The sequence below is a fragment of the Alligator mississippiensis genome, chromosome 5 (genome assembly GCF_030867095.1).
Source record: "Alligator mississippiensis isolate rAllMis1 chromosome 5, rAllMis1, whole genome shotgun sequence".
In the NCBI taxonomy this organism is placed as follows: domain Eukaryota; kingdom Metazoa; phylum Chordata; order Crocodylia; family Alligatoridae; genus Alligator; species Alligator mississippiensis.
In genome coordinates this window covers 65,666,026-65,685,258 of record NC_081828.1, presented here as the reverse complement: position 1 = coordinate 65,685,258, position 19,233 = coordinate 65,666,026, and the positions used below count along the sequence as shown (strand labels likewise).

Below are 19,233 nucleotides of genomic sequence, written 5' to 3'. Positions count from 1 at the left end.
TTTCACTCAGTGAACTACTTGGGGTACCCTCCCTTTCCTGCCTTCCTTGCCATACCTTGATGAATACTATAGCCCTTAGGAAGGGTGCCCCTGCGGACTTTGAGTGAGCCTCCACCTCATTGCAACCTTTGTGCCCAGCTGACACCAGTTCAGCTCCTCAGGCACTAAACTGGTTCTTCTAGCCCCATCTGTGCCTCAGAGCATAAGTCACTGTATGGGTAGTAATCGTTGCCTTTTGCTGCCCCCATAACTGCAAGGCCTGGGCATGGGTGTCATTCCAGATTAATTTCTCCACCCCTGTTTTTTCTGCCAGTTCACCAGACTCCTGGCCCTGGCAAGGCTCAGCCTATTTCCCTGGGCCTCGGACCCTATCTGGATTAGTTTCTCTGGATTCTCTGGCCCTGCCTATCTGTCATCCCACCAGGCCCTTTCGGCCTTAGCCTGTCTGTGGGCTGTTGGTCCTGTTCTGGCTTTAGCCTCTCTCAGCCACTCAACCAGGCTTTAGCCATCATGGCCTCTGCCTGTCTCTGGGCCCCCAGCCCTGGCTTGGCTGCAACCCCTATGAGGCCTTGGCTTAACCACATAGGCTTCAACCCTCAGCCCTGTGGGTCCCTGACCACAGGCTAGGCTGATATCAGGGAGAAGGGAATTGGTGAGGATTTATTCACCAAGGCGCCCCCGGAGGTTACAAGAAACAATGGCCACAAGCTAGTAGAGAGCAGATTTAGACTGGACATAAGGAAGAACTTCTTCACAGTTCGAGTGGCCAAGGTCTGGAACGGGCTCCCAAGGGAGGTGGTGCTCTCCCCTACCCTGGGGGTCTTCAAGAGGAGGTTAGACGAGTATCTAGCTGGGGTCATCTAGACCCAGCACTCTTTCCTGCTTATGCAGGGGGTCGGACTTGATCTATTGAGGTCCCTTCCGACCCTAACATCTATGAATCTATGGAGTGCCCCACCAGCGGCCTCTGTCCTCCCCTACAGCCACAACTTTGTCTTCTGGTTAAACTTAAACACAACACCAACGTTTTGTTTAATGGCCAGCTGCAGCCTAACCCAGCTACTTGCAGCTTTTAGTCCTTTGCTGTCTGAGCATCTGCTCCTTGGCTGCTTATTGCACTGCAGATAGATCCAGGATAGTTGCTCCCCACTAGTAGTTCCTATCTTTGTTTTTTGGTCTGCTTGCTTTTTAGCGACTGTCCTTTGCCCTGCTGTCTTCTCACACAGGAAGCCTGGTCTACTGCACTCTCTCCTTGAAGTAACCTAGTTGCACTGTGCAGTAAGCTAATCCACAATTACAGTCAGTAAAAGTGCACACAAGATGGTTTCTGTGGAATATGTAACATGCTGTGAATCCACATCTTTCCTGCCTTTTCTCACAGTAACTTGTTCACGTACCCATGCCCTTCTGGCATGAGTGACTCCCATGGACTACTCGTATGTCTAAAATTACTCACATAAGTGCTTGCAGTTCTTTAGTCTACCTCTTGGTTTGGCACAAAACTTGTTTACATTGAGAGGACAGTTACTTCTATCTTCATATGTGAAATCTAGGGTTACTATAATACATTATCCTCAACAGTTATTTTTGAAGTTTTAAAATGCTGAAATGAACAAATTCAAGTTTATTTTTGGGGGTCGTAATTTTTACAAGTTTTTTTTTTTTTTTTTGCCTTGCTCTATTGCTGTCATACTTCCTTTGAGCCCTATTTTCCTGCCTGGGTAGGGCCAGTGGTTTACAAGGATTTTTCATTTATAATTATGCACACATGCTTACACACACTCGCACCCCTCACATTTTATGGGTGTGAAGGTTTGTCTTTGTCACTTATCATAGAATGAATACAGGCACCACAGGGAGTTAATACCAATAAAAAGTATAATTTTTAAAATATAATTTTTTCCTGAAAAATCTGATGTACGTTTTCATTAGGTTTCTGAAGATGAAAGTCTCGACAGTTGTCATTCAAAGGAGATGGAGAGCAATCCTTTCTGCAAGAGCAACTCTGCAGCAATTCCTAGCAGTTAAGGAAGCTGCAGTTAAGATTCAGTTGGCTTATCGAAGATACAGTGCTAGGAAACTCATAGCAAAGGTATATTTTTAATCTGCACCAAGTCACAGATGATATTCAATCAGTATATCATGGAAAACTATCATAGTAAATTTGATGTAATTAACTACTAATGAGCCAGTAATGTTAGAACTTTCTGCAGAAAGATGAGCTTGTTCATTGTCTTCCACACATTGGCCACTTCTGCCCAAGTTATCTTTTTCCTAAAGAAACTCCTTCCTAATTGGCTCCAAGTTTAGGCTAGGTACTCGTAAGCAAGGAGCTGAATTAAAATATTTCAAAATTAAAAGCAGGAGCACTTAAAAATGAAAAGTTGAAAATTTGAGCCTAGATCAGCAAAGTTTTAGGTACAGGCTTAACTAGAGATTGAGGCACCAGTTTAAGCAAACATATAGTACTTTTTCCTTGGAACTATCACTGTGTACCTTACCTAAATATTTTATTACTTAAGAGAATAAGAAAAGCTCTCTCTTCCTCCTTTAATATTTTTGAGGAAAAGAAGAGTAAGGCTTGTTGGACTAAGGTTGCACTGAGCAGGGAGAATTGAGAATCTTATCAAACTGGAAGACTTTAGTCTCCTACTTTTAGTTTGCATTGGAAGCTATCAAATCCCAGCCACACGAACTGCCAAATATCGATTGACACCTCATCTATAATAATAAGGTTAAGTATGAAAATGGCTTATAAGGGGTATAGGTTGTAGTTGTGTTGGTCTAAGGACACAGGCAGACAAGGTTCTTTGGGTAACTCTGATATCTTTTATTAGACCAACTCTAATTAGTCTAGTTTGACTAATAAAAGATACCAGATTTATCCAAAGAACCTTGTCTGAAAATGGCTTATTGCACTCATAGCATTGTTGTTAAAAAGAAATTCAGCTGCTTCTATTTGTAGGTTCTTTTCCAAAAAAATCCACTAAGTTGTGAAAGTATATACTGCCATAAACAAACTCTGATCTGTCATGAGCTGAACTGGTTCTAGGGGGAAGGACAAACGATCAGATTAAAATGAGTTAACAGGGAGCAGGGGCTTGTCACAAAAGAGCTGATTCACAGTAGCTGTTTGTGTGCATGCAATTACCCTGTATGAAGGCTAAATTCTGCTTTAGATTTCACTGTATTAACTAGCATTAAATAAAACTGGGTTAATTTGCTTTAATTTGGTTGTTTTTCCATACCCTCTATTTTATTTTAAAGTCTGTGGCTGCTTACCTCCCTTCCCAAAGGATAAGAATTATGATAAATGGAAAAAGCAAAGTGATTACTTTGACAATGACAAGAGAAGCAACTTACCTAACATTTCCTTCCCACTTAGAAGCAGCAAGCTGCATGTTTGATTCAGGCAGCGTATAGAGGCTTTAAAGAACGGCAGAAATTTCTCCAACAGAAAGTTGCTGCTTTGGTCATCCAAAAACATGTGCGAGCTAGGTGGGACGGAAGACTTGAATGCATAAAATACCACAGAACTAGAGCAACTATAGTTAAACTGCAAGCATATATTCGGGGTTGGTTAGTAAGAAAAAAGGTAAGCATGTTTTTTAAGTCATTTAACTTTACCGGGTCAATATTAGTACTATCTGTGTCTGGGAAGAACAAGAGATGTGAGCGAGTGATTCTCAACCAGGATGTTGCGAGACCCTTTCAAGGGTGTTGTAGCAGCACAATCACGGCTAGGTGAAAGTGTCCCACGGGCCGATTTACAGGAGGCATATGCAAGATGGAACTGGGAAATGTCTGTGGCATGAGGGGGACGTCTGGTAATATTACTTAATACAGGTTTCCCTCGATTTTATGCAAGTTCTATTGATGTGAATTCACTCTTATGCAGACTTTTTATACCCAAAATGTCTTATATGCAAGGTAATTGTGCACTTATGTGATTGGCATAGGTGTGCTCCCCTCTCCCTCAAACAAGTAAGTATGTGAGGGGAGGGGAAAGGGCCATGAACAGAGGGGAGGGGTGAGTGGAGGGGAAAGGCCCATGGGTCTGGGCCCCAATCACCGCAGCCCCTGCTTCAGCTGCTCTGGGAGCAGCCAATGCCAGTGGCTTGCAGCTACTGGGCTGCACCACACCCTGAATCCCCTGGGGCTCTGGTTCTCCCCACTCACCCCAGCCCCTGCTGCAGCAGCCCGAGGAGCAGCTGACGCCAGCTGCCTGTAACCGCTGGCTGCACCGTGCCTTGAACCCCCTGGGGCTCCGCTTCCCCCATGGCACCACGGGGCTGCAGCCAGGGTAGGTGGCAGTCTGCAGTGGGACAACAGCAGGCTGGCAATGGCAGCAGCAGTGGGCTCTTTCCAGCACTTGGGACAAGCTGTAGCGATGGGATGGGGAGGCTGCTGCCACTCCAAAATTTGCCGTATCTTCCCCCCCCTCCCCAACCTGCCTTCCTAGGGCCGCTGCCAAGTGCCGGGAAGAGCCCAGTGCTGCTGCCAGCCCCGGCCTGCTCTCGTTTTGCTACAGGTTGCTACCTGCCCCTGCTGCAGCCCCGGGCGCAGCAGATGTCACTTGCTTGCAGCCACTGGGCTGCGCTGCACTGGAGGGTTCGGGGCACGGTGCCCCAGGGGAAGCGGAGCTTCAGGGGTTTGGGGCACAGTGCAGCCCAGAGGCTGCAGGCAGCTGGCATCGGCCACTCCCAGGGCCACTGCAGCAGGGGTTGGGGTAAGTGGGGCTGCTGTCTGCCCCAAATGCCAGAAAGAGCCCAGTGCCACGCCTGCTGCAGCCCCAGGAGATGCCACCTGCTTGCACCCGTTGGCCTGTGCCACACTTCTCTCCCCACCCCTTCCCTAGCCCCAGCTTCACTCCATCTCTCCCTCACTGCCATGAGAATGCATTCCTATCTTCTCCACTGTAAACTGGGTTTGCTTTATGCAAATTCAATTTATGCGCCATTTTCTGGGAATGGATCAACCACATAAATCAAAGGAAACTTGTACTGGCTATAAAGTTTATTTAGGACTAAGTTATTTTGCTAATTCTGGTTTTAGTAAAAGCACTGGTTTTAGAAATGACAGTTTGCTACTACTAGTAGGTAAAAACTACATAGTTGAATTGTAATGTTTTTCCCTAATTTTACTTTCTCTAGATTTTAGAAGAGAAACAAAAGAAGAGGCTGCTTTATTTTACAGATGCTACATATCATCATCTCTCTGCTATTAAAATTCAGAGGTCATACAGAAGCTACCTTGTGTTAAAACATGCACAAATGCAGATCTCTTCAGTCATATGCATACAGGTTAGCCATATCGGGAAGCAGGGGTAGTTTCATACTAGTAGTTTTCCTACCAGTTAGTTTTATGTCCATTAGTTGTATTAGCATTAGCATTCGTGGATGAAAAATGATGAAAGTTAAATTATGGATGCCACAATTTTATTTAAATAAATACCTGACTGGAAGAACAATTTCACACTATTCAACACTGTTCATTCTCAGTGGTCCCATATACCACAGACCCAATCCCAGTTTTGAAAGCTATACTCCACTCCTGTAGGCTTGCCTGTTTGACTGGACTCCCAGTTTTCACCTCTCCTTCAGCCTAGAAGTAAGAGAGCTAAGGGGTGAGGGAAATTATGAGTTGCTCAAAGCAGAATTATATCTTCCCCTTCGTCTCTCCCTGTCATCCTACTAGAATCCAGGGTCACTGAAAGTACATTATATAAACTACTAATAGGACTAGAAACTGCTCAGATTTCAACCTTGGTAATTTAAACCACCAAAGCTTGACCCCCAATATGCTGGTTTGAAGGTGAGCAGCTATGTGGCAGTTTGCCAGTTGGACCATATAGAAAAAATCACTTCCAGACCACAAAACTGGCAAGAAACAACTAGATTAAAGGAGGGGTCTGAAATAAGGCTACCGAAATAACTTCCAGTGCAAAATGACTTCTATAGCAACCTCCTTTTCTTTGCAGCATTACCAGGTAGGAGTCAGTTATAGTCTCATTGCTGTAGCCATCACTTAGTAGAAGCAACTGTGGGCATAATTCTTTTTAACGCTCAGATGCAGTAACCTTCGTACTGGTCCCTCACGCCCTGTGACACAATGCTGGGGGAAAGAAAAGTAGAACACCCTTTCCATGAAGAAAATACATTGTAGAAGAAAGCAGGGCCTGCCACTAGTTCTTCCTCCTCCCACCAATTCTGTTTAAAGTTAGTGTTCAGTTCTTGGTTCTTTATCTATCAGTCTTGGATAGCTTGACAGGTATGTGGGAAAGGGATAGAAAACAAGCTTAAACTTAAAAAAAAAAAAAAAAAAAAGAATTTAACTGTTTCTTTACAGAGGTGGTTTCGAGCAAAACTGCAGCAAAAACAATTTTTGCAAGATTGTCAGAAAATTGTTACAATACAACGAAAGGCTCGAGCCTGGCTTAATCGTAGGAATGAGGCTGCAACCATAATACAACGAGCTGTACGAAGGTTCCTGTGCTACCAGCACAGAAGAAAACTGAACAGTGGAATAATGAAGTTTCAGGTAGATCCATTTTTGTAAGAGAATAGCAGATTTTCATGTCTGCTCTTATTTTAGTTACTGGAGAAGCCTTTCTGTTTTTGTTGTATGACCACCCAGGGGTGTTTTTTGTTTTAAGTACAGGTTAACTTTACAGGATTTACGAGGAACACTAGCTTGAGGGAACCAAATACCAAAAAGTTTTCAGTTTAGTGTGGAGACTGTTTCTGTTAGTTTTATTATTTTTAAATCAGAATCTAGTGTTTTGAGGAATAAATACTAAATGGGATGATTGAATACTTGCAAATCTAAAACTGTAATTATGATGCTAGATTATGTTTGTGTAAATTTTTGTTTTGAGATACTACTGGAAATTTGATGCTATTGCCATTCTTAATTATTCTACACATTTATGAAAGCTTCCTGCCATGTTTTCTCTCAGGCATTGTGGAGGGGACATTCTTGGAGGAAGAGTCATGACACGGCAAAAACTAAAGCTCTACGGCATAGTTTGGAAATAGCAAATAAAAACAGCAGAGAAGAAAACAAACTATGTAACAGAACTGCAATTGCCATTGAATATCTTCTACAATATAAACATATTTCTTATATTCTAGCAGCACTGAAGCATCTAGGTCAGTAGTTCCTTTTTATAATTAAAAACTTAGCACTCTGGAGATGCCTCTGCAGTCCTGAATTCTTCAGAAAGAAGGGGAAAGCAAGAGGTATTAGTTAAGCTTCTGATACAAATCGGAAAAGAGAATGACTTGGAATAGGGATTGGCACCCCCCCAGCACGCGTGACAGCGTGACACGTGAGCCTGCTTTCCTTGGCAAGCCACAGCCAGCCCAGAATTTGGGGAGCTGTCACAGACCACAGACCTGGGCTGCTCACAGCAGGATGCCAGGAGCCTGCAAGCCCTGCTACAAGCAGCCCAGCCTTCGTGGCTGGCAGCATATGCCCAGAGCCCAGGCCAGGGCACAGGGCTCCTCAGCCCTGGCACTGGCTTCGGGGTTGTGGCAGCTGTGCAGAACCAGGAAGCAACTTGGAGCAGCTCAGCCCTGGCCCCTACCCCGCTCTCTGCCCACAGAATTGGTGCTAGGGCTGCAGAGCCTGGTGCAGCTGTTTGCAGCCTGCCTGCCATCTGCTGCAGCTGCCCACAGTTTGGGCTGGATGTGACAGGTAGCCAAGAGGCTGCAAACGATTGTGTGGAGCTCTGTGACAGTGGCAGCTGTATGCGCACCTTGGGGTGGATGGCAGGAGACGGGCCAGGGTTGCACTGCCCCAGGTCCTGTCCTAACCATGTGCCTGAAGGTGTTTGTGCAAGCGTCGCCCCCATGGAGCCAGTGCCAGGGCTGTGGAGCTGGGTGCAGCTTTTTGTAGCCTCTGGGCTGCCTGCCACATCCTGCCTGTGCTCTGGGCAGCTGCAGTAGGTGGCAGGCAGACTGCAAAAAGCAGCACTGGGCTCTGGATTTGTGGGGGTGGTGGGACCACCTGCACCTGGCAGCATATCATGGGGAAGGAGCCAGGGGAGTACAACCCTGGCTCTACCCATGTCTGCTCGGAGGCATGCATGCAGCTGCCACCAGCAAGGAGGATCGGGCTGCTTGTGGCTCCCCTGCCTCTGGCATGCCAAATCAAGGCCTGGGTGGAAGTTGGAGTGTTTTTGGTGTTCTGGTCAAAAACATTGCTAACCCCTGAATTAGAAAATACAGATCTGAATGAAACCATTTCTTTCTGAATGAAGGTAATGCTCTGATAAGAAACTACTTTAAAGGCCTACTTAGTGACAGTAGTCATTAACATTTTTTCTGATTTCATAGTTTTCATGCTCCCAGCAGTACAGACATACTGTATAAAGACAGGTTTTTTTCATCTGTATCAAGTTAAATGAAAATTTATCATGCACGGCTTACTTTGTCTTATTTTGCTGGAATGTTCATATTTTTAATTTTAGAAATTCTGAAAATTAGTAGATATATTTGTTCTAGCGTATTTACCAAGTTTAATAAAGAAAATGGTAATGTTTGAAAATAAATTGATTGGCTTTCCTAATTAAATGCTCTTATTTTTTAGAGGTTGTTACCAGGTTATCTCCACGCTGTTGTGAAGACATGGATCAGAGTGGAGCAATCTTCACCATTTTTACACTGATACGAAGTTGCAACCGTAGTGTCCCCTGTATGGATGTTATCAAATACTCAATTCAAGTCCTGCTTAATGTTTCAAAGGTATCCCTGAATTTTCTTTCTTGGGTTCAAAAGTTGGGATAATTTTAATATATTCATGCTTTTAAATTATGTTGGTTAAAATTAATCAAATAACTTGTCTTGCAAAAAATACCCCTAACTTTCTGTTATGAACCAAATGGTTAAAATATTTTCTTTAACATGAACAATTATTATATTGTAAAAGGGCAAGTTATTTTCACTCATTGGCTCAAAGTTTTTAACTATAACTTTTGAATACGGGCATTGAATATTTGTTATGGAATTTTCCCAGAATTGATCATTTTGTATAGGATTTACAAATCAGGGTTGGAAAGATTTTGAGCATTGGAACTTTAATGTATTGGTTAGAATTACGCGACAGTCCAGAAGGCTGGCATTAGGATGCTTTTTTTCAAATCTATACCTGCTTATAAGAGCAATTGTACAATATTTTTTTTAAAGTAAAACAACAGAACATTGTATTGTAGATGGATTGTAGGGGTGTGCGAAGTGGGCCCTATTTGATTTGGATTCGGCCTGAATCGGGGACAGTGATTCGATTGGTTGATTCGGATCGCTGTCCCTGATTTGATTCAGCCGAATAATTTGGCCATAGAAACAGCTTTATAAGGTTTGTTTTTTTTTAATTTAATGTTTTAAAAATTTTTTATTTTTTCTCTACATAATTCAAGGTACCAGCATGGCTCGTGATTGGGGTGCACGGAGCGCCCCACAAGAGTGCGAGAGGGCCCATGTGCTTGGTGGTGAATCCAGAAGTGGACCGGAAGTACTTCCAGTCCACTTCCACGTCTGCCGGGGGGGGTCCCCTGCGCCTCCCAGGCTGGGCAATTGGCCACCGGGGGACCCCGGGTGCCCCTCCCAGGCCCAGGAGGCACCAGTCACCAAGGCAGGGGGCCCCCCAGTGCACTCCGCGGCGGACCCAGAAGTGGACTGGTAGTGCTTCTGGTCCACCTCTGGGTCTGCTGCTGAGTACACTGGGGATCCCCCCCGCTCTTCTGTGGAACCCTCCATGCGCCCCAGTATCGCAGCACTCATGAGCCCCTGCTACCTACAGGTGTGTAGAAAAAGCATTTAAAGCTGTCTCTATCTGAATCTCCAAATCTTTCTGAATTTCTCCGAAACAATTTAAAGGGTTTTGATTCAATTCAGATAGATAAAAGGGTCTTCTGATTCGATTCAGATATGGAGATTTGGCCACCGAATCGAGCCGAACCTCCACCAAATTGAATCAGGGACTGAAGCTTCGCGCAGCCTTAATACATTGATATACTGAAATGAATGGAATGTATAGGGTGCAGGTCAAAAATATTGTCCCAAGAATGTGTTTTGTGTATAACTTAAAAATATCAGTTTGATTAGAAAACAGTATTTTAATCGGTGAGCTAAGCTTTAATATAATGTTATGGACTTACATAAAAGGTATGAAACATTTGTTTCCAAAAGGTTTTGGAGAGGAGAACCTCAGTTAGACAAACAGGCTAAAAATAAAGATGGCAAAATATGCACATTGGTTGTTCTGCTTCAAGGCTACCTTAAAAAAAATTAAATGAAATCTGCAATTTAGGACATTTAACTTGTTAAAATGTGTATCACAGAATTGATCAGATTTGAGAACAGTTTTATCCTGTCTGAAATGGCTTTTTGAAGATCTGCTATTATAATGGGGTTTTTTGGGTTTTTTTCAAGTATGAAAAAACAACCCAAGCAGTTTATGAAGTGGAAAGTTCTATAGATACACTCCTGGACCTGCTGCAGAGGTACAGAGGGAAGGCTGGTGATAAAATTTCAGAGAAAGGTGGAAGCATTTTCACAAAGACCTGTTGTTTGTTGGCCATTCTTTTAAAGGACTCAAGGAGAGCTTCAGTAAGTCTTCATACTTTTTGATTAGCAATTTCATACAGTTTTGCCTCTTTTCAGATGTTTGACATATTTGCATAGGTATCTATAGTTATCAACTGCTGTTGTAATTACTTGGAACTGAGTCCTGTTGATATTAAACTTTTGGCTCCGATATTGAAAATGGTAAGTGCTTCACCTTGTTGTATTGCACATGACCTCATCTGCTCACGGTCTTTGTATCCTGAGATTTGGCTGTTTGAAAAAGTTGATAATTATCCAGAGTTTACATTATATTCTACCTGATAAATCACTCATATTTTTTCTTGGCGAGACTTTTAAATATTTCTGTGCTATTGCTGCCCACTGCAGGAGAAGGAGGCTTCTTGCTTGGTATTCTCAAATGCTGCTGGCAGTACAATTTTGAAACATGTTGCCCTGTACCATTGTCTGTAGAAACAATCTACAGTATTTACTCAAATCGAAGAAGTGTCCCGTTTCTGCCTTTTTTGACCCCCCCACCCCCACCCTGTCCCCATAGTAAACATGGAGGGAGGGGGAGGCGTTCTGGCTCCGGTTCCTGCAGCCCTGACCCAGCCAAGCTGCAAGCAGCCACCGCTGCTGCTTGGTTGGTCTGGGCTGCTTCTTCTGCTGATTGCCCCAATCCAGAGCAGAGCAGAAGGGGTGTGTGTATGTGTGCGTGGTGAGGGGCAGGAAATGGACAATGGGCTGAACAGGGATGTGTGATGAGAGACAGGCAGCAGGATGGGGCCCTCACTTCCCACATCTGCTTTCCATGCTGATTATTGAAGGGGTTGTCTTAAATTTGAAGTTGTTTTGGATTTGGGTAAATATAGTAATTCTGAAATTAATTTCATCCATGCAGCTTCTGGTGGTAACAACATACAGGAGTGTTTAGTGTAGACCAGGTTCTGCTCTACAAATATCTACCAACTGGTTATCCACCCTGTCATGTAAATCTGTTCAGATCAGTTCTATGTTTCTTGAGCGTTACAGTTGTTGATGGTAACATGGGTCTTGTCTATTTGAGCATGTGTACCCATGTAGTTGCAATTAGTTTTGGAGTCCTAAGGCATAAAATTGGATATTTGCAAATATCTGGTTAAAAAACACTTACAGACCTCCCAAATGTGCATGACCAGGAAGATTGTTTAAATGCTGACTGAGATTCTCTCATGCTTATTAGTATATTTCATTGTGTTTGTGGGAAGTGATGCTGTGGAAAACTGAGACTACATTGAGGAAAGTTTGTTTTTTCTTGTATGCATTAATTTACTAATTGTTTGCATATTGATTGTGTTTCATTTCCCTTTCTTAGGAAATTCAAAGCAAACCTAGAGCTGTTGTTCGCATTCAGAGCCTGTATAAAGTTACAGCTCGTAAACACAAAATGGAGGCAGAAAGAACACTTTCAAAACACAAGACAGCTGCATCTGTACATGGGAATTACTTTGTTCCTGTAACTCCAGTACAAACAAAAGTAGTTTCTAGGTAAGAATTATTTAAAAATACGTCTGCTGTTTTCTTTTGAAAAGGGTGTGCCTTTCTGATTTTAGGCCATTTTTTTTCCATAGGATTAAACCAGACTGGGTTCTGAGGAAAGATAACGTGCGAGAAATTGTGGATCCTCTTCAGGCTATTCGAATGGTGATGGATACACTTGGTGTTCCCTACAACTAAAATGTAAATAATATTATGAAAATGCACATATGCGCACATATGAAATATACTTACATGTGTGCATGCACATACATTTGTCTTGTGTAGTCAAGGCAACTAAATGCTTTTGGAAAGAGATTATTATCCAAAAGTTACCTCTTAACAATGCAAACTTCTAAAATGGAGTCCTTTTTAATGTTTTGTAAAAATATTATATCATGTACAGTTATTTTTAATGATGTTTTGTACTAGTGCCTGAAGCAGTTGTACAATAAAATCCTAAACTGCTTTTAAGCCTTTGAGTATTATTTTGTTGTTTTTAAAATAAATCAACTAGGAAACTATCATTTTACAAAAGGCAACGTGGCCCTAATGCCATGCAGTTCATAATGGTTAAGATTTGTATACCTTTGCCAGTATGGACCAAGTTGTGCTAGCTTCCCCTAGTTGAGATGACAGAAATGGGAGTAAGAATTATCGGGTGGTTAAAGCACTAGCTGGGACTTACAAAGGCAGAAGATTAATTGTTGTTCTCCCAAAGACATGCTTTGTGATCCTGAGAAAATCACTAACTCTTAGCCTTTTGTAGAATGAAGCTAGTGGTACACCCTGATGTTGTGAAGATAAACTTTGAAAGTAGAGATCCATGCATTTCCATTTAAACCCTTACTGGACCTTCATTTACTGACAGATGAGGATTCTTCTTATTCAGCAAAAAGGCCGTGTCCAGACTAGCATGGGCGTTTGGTTCCCCAGGGACAAATAGCGGCAGCGCACCTTGCACTGCTGCTACTTGTCTCTGGGGAATACCTGTGCGACATGTGCTTTGGCACATGGCAAGTTACCCTGGGTGGGGCAGGGGAGGCTGGGCCCAGCAGCCTTACCTGGGGTCTTGGGGCTGCAGTCGCAGTGATTTTCTACCACACGGAGTCTGGCCAGCAGCTGCAGTGTGGCTCCAGGCAGCCCAGCTCCACCTTTGAGTGACGCATGCTGCCTGTGTGGACACTGCTCTGCTTTTTTTTTTTTTTTTCCAATCGTTTTTTTGACCCCTGGATATTCAGGTGTCACAGGGCACTAAGGTGTGCCTGCTCCTTTCTCTAGGCAGTTTCTGCCCTTAGAGGGCCCTAGAAGCCAGACAGAAACACCCCACAGGTGCAGGCTGCAGTAGCAGCAGGCTAATGAGGGAATTATCTAGCACCTGCACCTGGCCAGCTGCCCAGAAGAAGGCAGGGGCCTAGGCACATATAAGCCCCAGGGCTGAGGCTGGAGGCAGTCGGTTCTCTGGCAGCAGCCAGCAGGGAAGGAGTTCATGCATAAAAGCTCCACAGAGATTCTTGGCTGCCTGTCTGGCTGCTGGTGAAACTAACGGGCTCTAGGAGCTCCTAAAGTGCCTGGGGATAAGAGGCACACATTGCTGAGGGAGAAACTAGCCCTCTTAAAAGTGCAGTGTGTGACCTCCAGTGTCACTGGTATTATTGTCAGTTTATAGCCTAGGGGCTCATTTTTGTTGTTGTTTAATCTGGTGGACTGGACTGAGGCTGTTGGGGAGGAGGAGGCCTCATTGGGGCACACTACTGTGCAGAGCCCCAGCACCAGAGGGTGAGGAGACCCAAGCGCCAGAGGGCGCAGTTACTGATGCTAAGGGTCCAGTGACAACAGGAGGCTAAACTAAACTGAGGCCTCATCACAAGAGACAACATCTAAAAACCATCTGCAAGACAAGAAGGCACCCCTAGGGCAAAGCTGGCACAGTCACAGGGTCCTAGGAGCAACACGGCCATCTCTAGGGACCACCACCCCATGACAGCAGACTCAAAAAAACCCCACAGAAAACAAAAAGGTGGAGCAGTGCACGCATGGGCAGCACTCCTTTGCAGCGTGGAGAACATCTAAATACTGTCTGTGGTGTTGCATACCACACAGCCACATTCGTCTGGACATGGCCAAAGTGGCCGTGAGCAGGTGGTGCTTTTCCCAGCAGTTTCCTTACATTCCCTTTCTCTAGCCTCATTCTCATCTTCCTGGAAAACAAATATAAGAAAAAGCAGGAGACGAGACAAGAAGGCACCCTTAGGGCAAAGCTGACTGGCATGGGGGGGGAAAAAAAAAATAAAACAGCGCTTTCCTGAAAGAGGAATCACGTCAGTTTGACTTGACTCCCCAGCATCTGTATAGCTCATGTGCTTCAGCAGAGCTTTTTGACTCTTTTATCTAATAACTGATTCAATCATCTGTTAGATGAAAGCATCAAAAAGCCCCGCTGAAGCACATGAGCTATACAGATGCTTGGCATGCTGAGTCAAACTGACGTGATTCCTCTTCTGTCCCTGCCCCACATCTACAAGCAGCCGTTATGCTTGCACTCACGCTCGCTCTCGCACAACTTGGGAAACGAGGAAAAGAGTCTCTGGCACATGTTGAAATTCTTTTTCTCCAAACATCTGTTCCCAAGTGACTTTATGAAAGGACTGGCATTGCTTTAGCCAGTGCTAAAATACACCTTCTTGTCTAGAACCCAAATTCAGTATTTTCTGCTACTGTTTCCTCTACCCCCTTTCCACAAAAATGGCCTTGGACATGTTGGACACAGTTAACGTTTTATGGGCCCTCTTGCAGTCTGCTCGAAAACCTGGTTGCTATGGTTGGACTGGAATGCTAGCCTGTTCTCCTGTCCTCAAATGTTGGGTTAAATCTACTGCGTCTCCCCAATTCCAGTTGGTGCTATGCTTGGAGGAACCAGTGGAAGTGGTTGGAGGAAGGGGGTGCATTATGGGTACAGAATGGCTTGCAGGATGTCATGGTGGGCAGTAAATGGGTGGGAGAGGCCACCTGTAATTGATCACCTCTAGGCAGCAGAGTTGTGCCCTGAGTGCCAGAGCAGGGATGGAAATGTAGTGTTGCATTGTGGGATTCCTGGAACACTGTCTCGTTGGCTTGTTGCAGGATGTTTTGCCACAACTATACAGATGTCTTTTGTGAGGTTCCACAAAAAGAAGTTCTGAATGCATTATTTCCCAGAAGACTTTGGATTTGTTGTGGGTCAATGGCTAGGTACACTCAGTTTTCCATGGAACAAAACATTTTTTTTCACAGGAAGAAATGCAATGTCTTTCCATATCCTGAAAGAAAAAATGTTAAAGTTGTGATGCTATTTCTACATTGCTGTAGGAGGATTCAGGCACATTTACATCATAACAGCTGATTTCGATATGGATACATTGTAACATCTGTCCATACCCTTAGTGTAGCTTTGAGAATCTAACATCTCATACATTGATCGTTTGAGAGTTCTTATTCTGAAGAAATGTATGCTAGAATCCCTGCATAAAGCTTACAGGCTTCATAGCTACCTGTTGGGATTTGTTTATTAAAGTATAATTATTATTCTACTTAAGAATTAAGAACTTAAGAATTATTATTCTATTTATTCTATTGAAGACATTTATTTTTATTCCTCTAATGAAACACTGTTTGTATACTGCAAAATACTTTTGTAGAGTTGTAAATAATTGTTTTTCAGAAGAAAAAGTGGTAATAGTTGCAAAACTGAAGTTGTCAGAGGAAAAGTCCAAATAATATTATCATTAGCTCTCAACCATTTTTCCCAATTAAAGATAACTATATAAAATATTTGTTTTAAGGCAAATACATAACCCATCTTCTAAACCAGTGGTGTTGAACCTCCAGCCTGTGGGTCTCCCCACAGGTCAGGAAATTTGAGACTATTAATTGATGCTCCACCCTACTGCCAAATTTATGGACTTGTGCAGAGCCCTGTGGACCAACAGGACTATATGCTAGATCACTGACATGCAGTCACACTGGCACATAGGGTTGCCTTAAAGCCATATCTTGAAACCATCCATTTGGCCTGCAGGGCTGGAAGGTTGGGCACCGCTGTTCTAACCTATTTTACTTATTCCTTGCTTTTCCTATCTGCAATCAATCAATATTAACAAAAAGTTCCAAGTTTTAAATCTGACATTCATTGTTGTTTCTGGTAACAGTTTAGCAATAAGAAAGGGCCTGAAAAATGTAGAAACGCCCTCTGAAAATACTAAGAAAAATAAGCATGTTGCTTTTGACTTCTTATGATTAACTTTGCATGACTGACAGTTGTGTGTAGAGCACAAATGCTCAATGACAACTCGGAATGGATTATGTTTTATGTTAAGCCATTTGGTTCAGGGGTTCTTAGGCATTTTTTACTTAGAACAGTAGGGCACAAGCTGTCCAAACTGTAGGTAGGTGCTGCTATTCCTGTAAATCCAGAGGAATGAAACAGTTGTGTTTTAAAGTGTTACTGAAGTATTTTATTACTTGTATAAACAATGAGAACTGATTGGTAGAACTAATGGAATCTAAACACTTTATTGATGCTGCTTTCTTCAGGTCATTGATAACACGAGGCTAAGAACCAGCCCTTTGGGGAATCTTGCTAGAACCACATACCTTATGATCCAGCACTTTTGATGTCTCACCTGAATGGAGTGGAAGAATTGCTTCACTTGATTTGCAAGACTCCTGTTAATGCAACACAATATGCTATTGACTTGTTTTTTTTGGAATAAGAGCACGCTTTTGGCTCATAGCCAGGTTCTGGTCCACTGTAACCCCCAGATCTACCTCTTCAGTATTACAGCACAGCAAATCATTCTCTAGTCTGTATTCATGCATTTAGTTATTCTGTCCAAAGTGCAGGACTTTCTAGTTGTGGGCTGAATTTCATCTGGTTCATTGCATACCATTTTTCCAGTCTATCCAGGTCATTCTGAATCCTGAACCTGCCTTCCAGAGCATCTGCAACTCCACCCAACTTGGTGACATCTGGAAAATTGCTAAAAGTGCACCTGATCCCATCATCCAAATCATAATGACATGTTAAATGATACAGACTGAGGACAGATCCTTGGGGAACCCTGCTTGATACCTCCTCCTGAATAGACATTGAGTCATTGAGGGCTGCTGGGGTTGAGCACAATGATCCAGTCAGTTATGTATCTACCTTTAGAGTAATTTTGTCTAGTTTGTATTTCCTGAGCTCAAGGGTGACAAACTTACTCCCCATGGCTACATCTGGCCTGTGGGTCCCTAGACTGATCCCTTGTCCTGGCTGTGAGTGCTACATGCAGCACATGGGCTGTACTCAGCAATGCATGTGCTGCAGGTAGCACAAGAAGCTGGTCCAGGGCACCCTAAGCAACTTGTACCTCAGACTCCCTGTGTCTTGTGCAGCGCAGAGTTCATCCCATTTAGAATGTGCCCCATGCTGGACCTGCATGTTCAGTGAACCCTGGAGCCAGCATGTGCTGCATGGGGCTGAACCAACTGCACGTGCTGCATGGGGCTGAACCAACTGCACGTGCTGCATGTGGCACAGGGCCATCACAGGGCACATGCCGCATGCCATGCACTACTGGACTGGCTCTTTGCACTGGTTCCAGCTCAGTGAAGGCTCTTTCTCCATCTGCAGCGCCTTCTGCCTTATAGAAGCAAATCAAGTTGGTAAATCCATGCTGGCTGTTCCTGATTGCCTTGTACTCTGTTTCAAAGCACATAAATTCCTTGAGGACCATGATCTTTGTAGGTATCGAGGTCAAGCTGACTGGTCTGTAATTCCTTGCAACCTCCTTTCCTTTCTTAAAGATGGACACTATGTTGGCCTTTTCCAGTCATCTGGGACTTCACCTGACCTCACACAAGTTCTCAGAGAGGATAGCCAATGGCTTTGAAATTATCTCAGCCAATTCCTTCATTACCCAGTATGTGGTACCATTTAGCTCTGTCAACTTGATGAAGTCTAAGTACTCCCTAACCTGTTCTTCCACTACTCTAGGCTGTTTGTCTCTTCCCTTATCTTTGCTGCCAGCTAGACTCATCCGTAACTTTGTTTATGAAGGCTAAAATAAAAAAAGGCATATTAACTACTTCAGCTTTCCCTGAATTGTCCATAACCACATTACCTTCTGCATTCTTCAAGGGATTTGCTGTGTCTTTGGTCTTCTAACTGCTTGTAGAATCCCTTTTTATTGCCTCTTGTGTTCCTTTCCAGTTACATCTCAAATAATGCTTTGGCCTTCCTAATTTTCTCTCTGCACACCCCTGTGATACTCTTATGTACTTCCCTACTAATATGACCACTTTTTGTAGGATTTCTGTGCTTCTATAAATTTCAACTAATTTAAGAGATTGCGGTCTATCCAAGCCAATCTCCTTTTGCACTTCCCATTCTTCTGTTGCTACAGGATTCCTTTCTTGTGAATGTTTAATACGGCTTTCTTGAGTCCCAGAAAGCTGGTTGTACTTTCTTTTCCCCTCAGACTTGTCTCCTAGGGGATCCTGCCCACCAGTTCTCTGAGTTTGATTAAAGTTTGTTTTTATGAAGTCCAGTATCCTTATTCTTCTGCCATCCTTCCTTCCTGCCCTGAAGATTCTGAACTCCATCATGTTATGGTCTCTGTCCCCCAGGTTACCTTCCACCTTCACATCCTTAACCAGTTCCTCCCTGCTTGTGATCATTACCAAGTCAAGAAGAGCTTCCCTGCTAGTTGGCCGGCCTCTCTCCCACATTCCCTAACACATTCCAAGAATATGGTGGCTTGCCTGTGCACTGTTGTGTTTCTCAGTAACACATAGTAATTAAAGATGTCATGGTAATTAAAGTCTTGAGAACTAGGTCCTATGATGTGAAAACTTATGTCAATTGTTTACAGAGGCCTCATCTACCTCTTCTTGGTTTGGTGGTTCCTTCTACAGCCAATACTGACCCTTCTGCTCTTCCCTCACCTTTTTCCAGAGACTTTCAACAGGCTTCCACTTCATACTGTAACTCAGAACACATGTACATTGTGTGTATACACATGTATACCTGGAGATGTATGTGTATGGCAACACCTCGTTTTTCCCCTTCCTAAACACGTGCCCATCCATGGCAGTACTATAGTTAGGTATACTATCCTACCACGTCTCC

At 43.5% G+C, this 19,233-nt stretch overlaps 1 protein-coding gene across 1 annotated transcript in view; it reads left to right on the top strand.

The window, feature by feature from the left end:
- ASPM (assembly factor for spindle microtubules) overlaps positions 1–12,557 on the top strand; it is a 64,477-nt gene extending 51,920 nt beyond the window's left edge. Inside the window, exons 21-29 of the mRNA XM_059728431.1 lie at positions 1,933–2,092; positions 3,386–3,595; positions 5,154–5,303; positions 6,349–6,540; positions 6,959–7,151; positions 8,593–8,747; positions 10,434–10,610; positions 11,923–12,095; positions 12,179–12,557. Of these exons, the coding sequence (XP_059584414.1) occupies positions 1,933–2,092; positions 3,386–3,595; positions 5,154–5,303; positions 6,349–6,540; positions 6,959–7,151; positions 8,593–8,747; positions 10,434–10,610; positions 11,923–12,095; positions 12,179–12,284 (1,516 nt within the window). The 3' untranslated portion in view covers positions 12,285–12,557. The remainder of the gene's footprint in view (positions 1–1,932; positions 2,093–3,385; positions 3,596–5,153; positions 5,304–6,348; positions 6,541–6,958; positions 7,152–8,592; positions 8,748–10,433; positions 10,611–11,922; positions 12,096–12,178) is intronic.
- Positions 12,558–19,233: the final 6,676 nt, after the last annotated feature.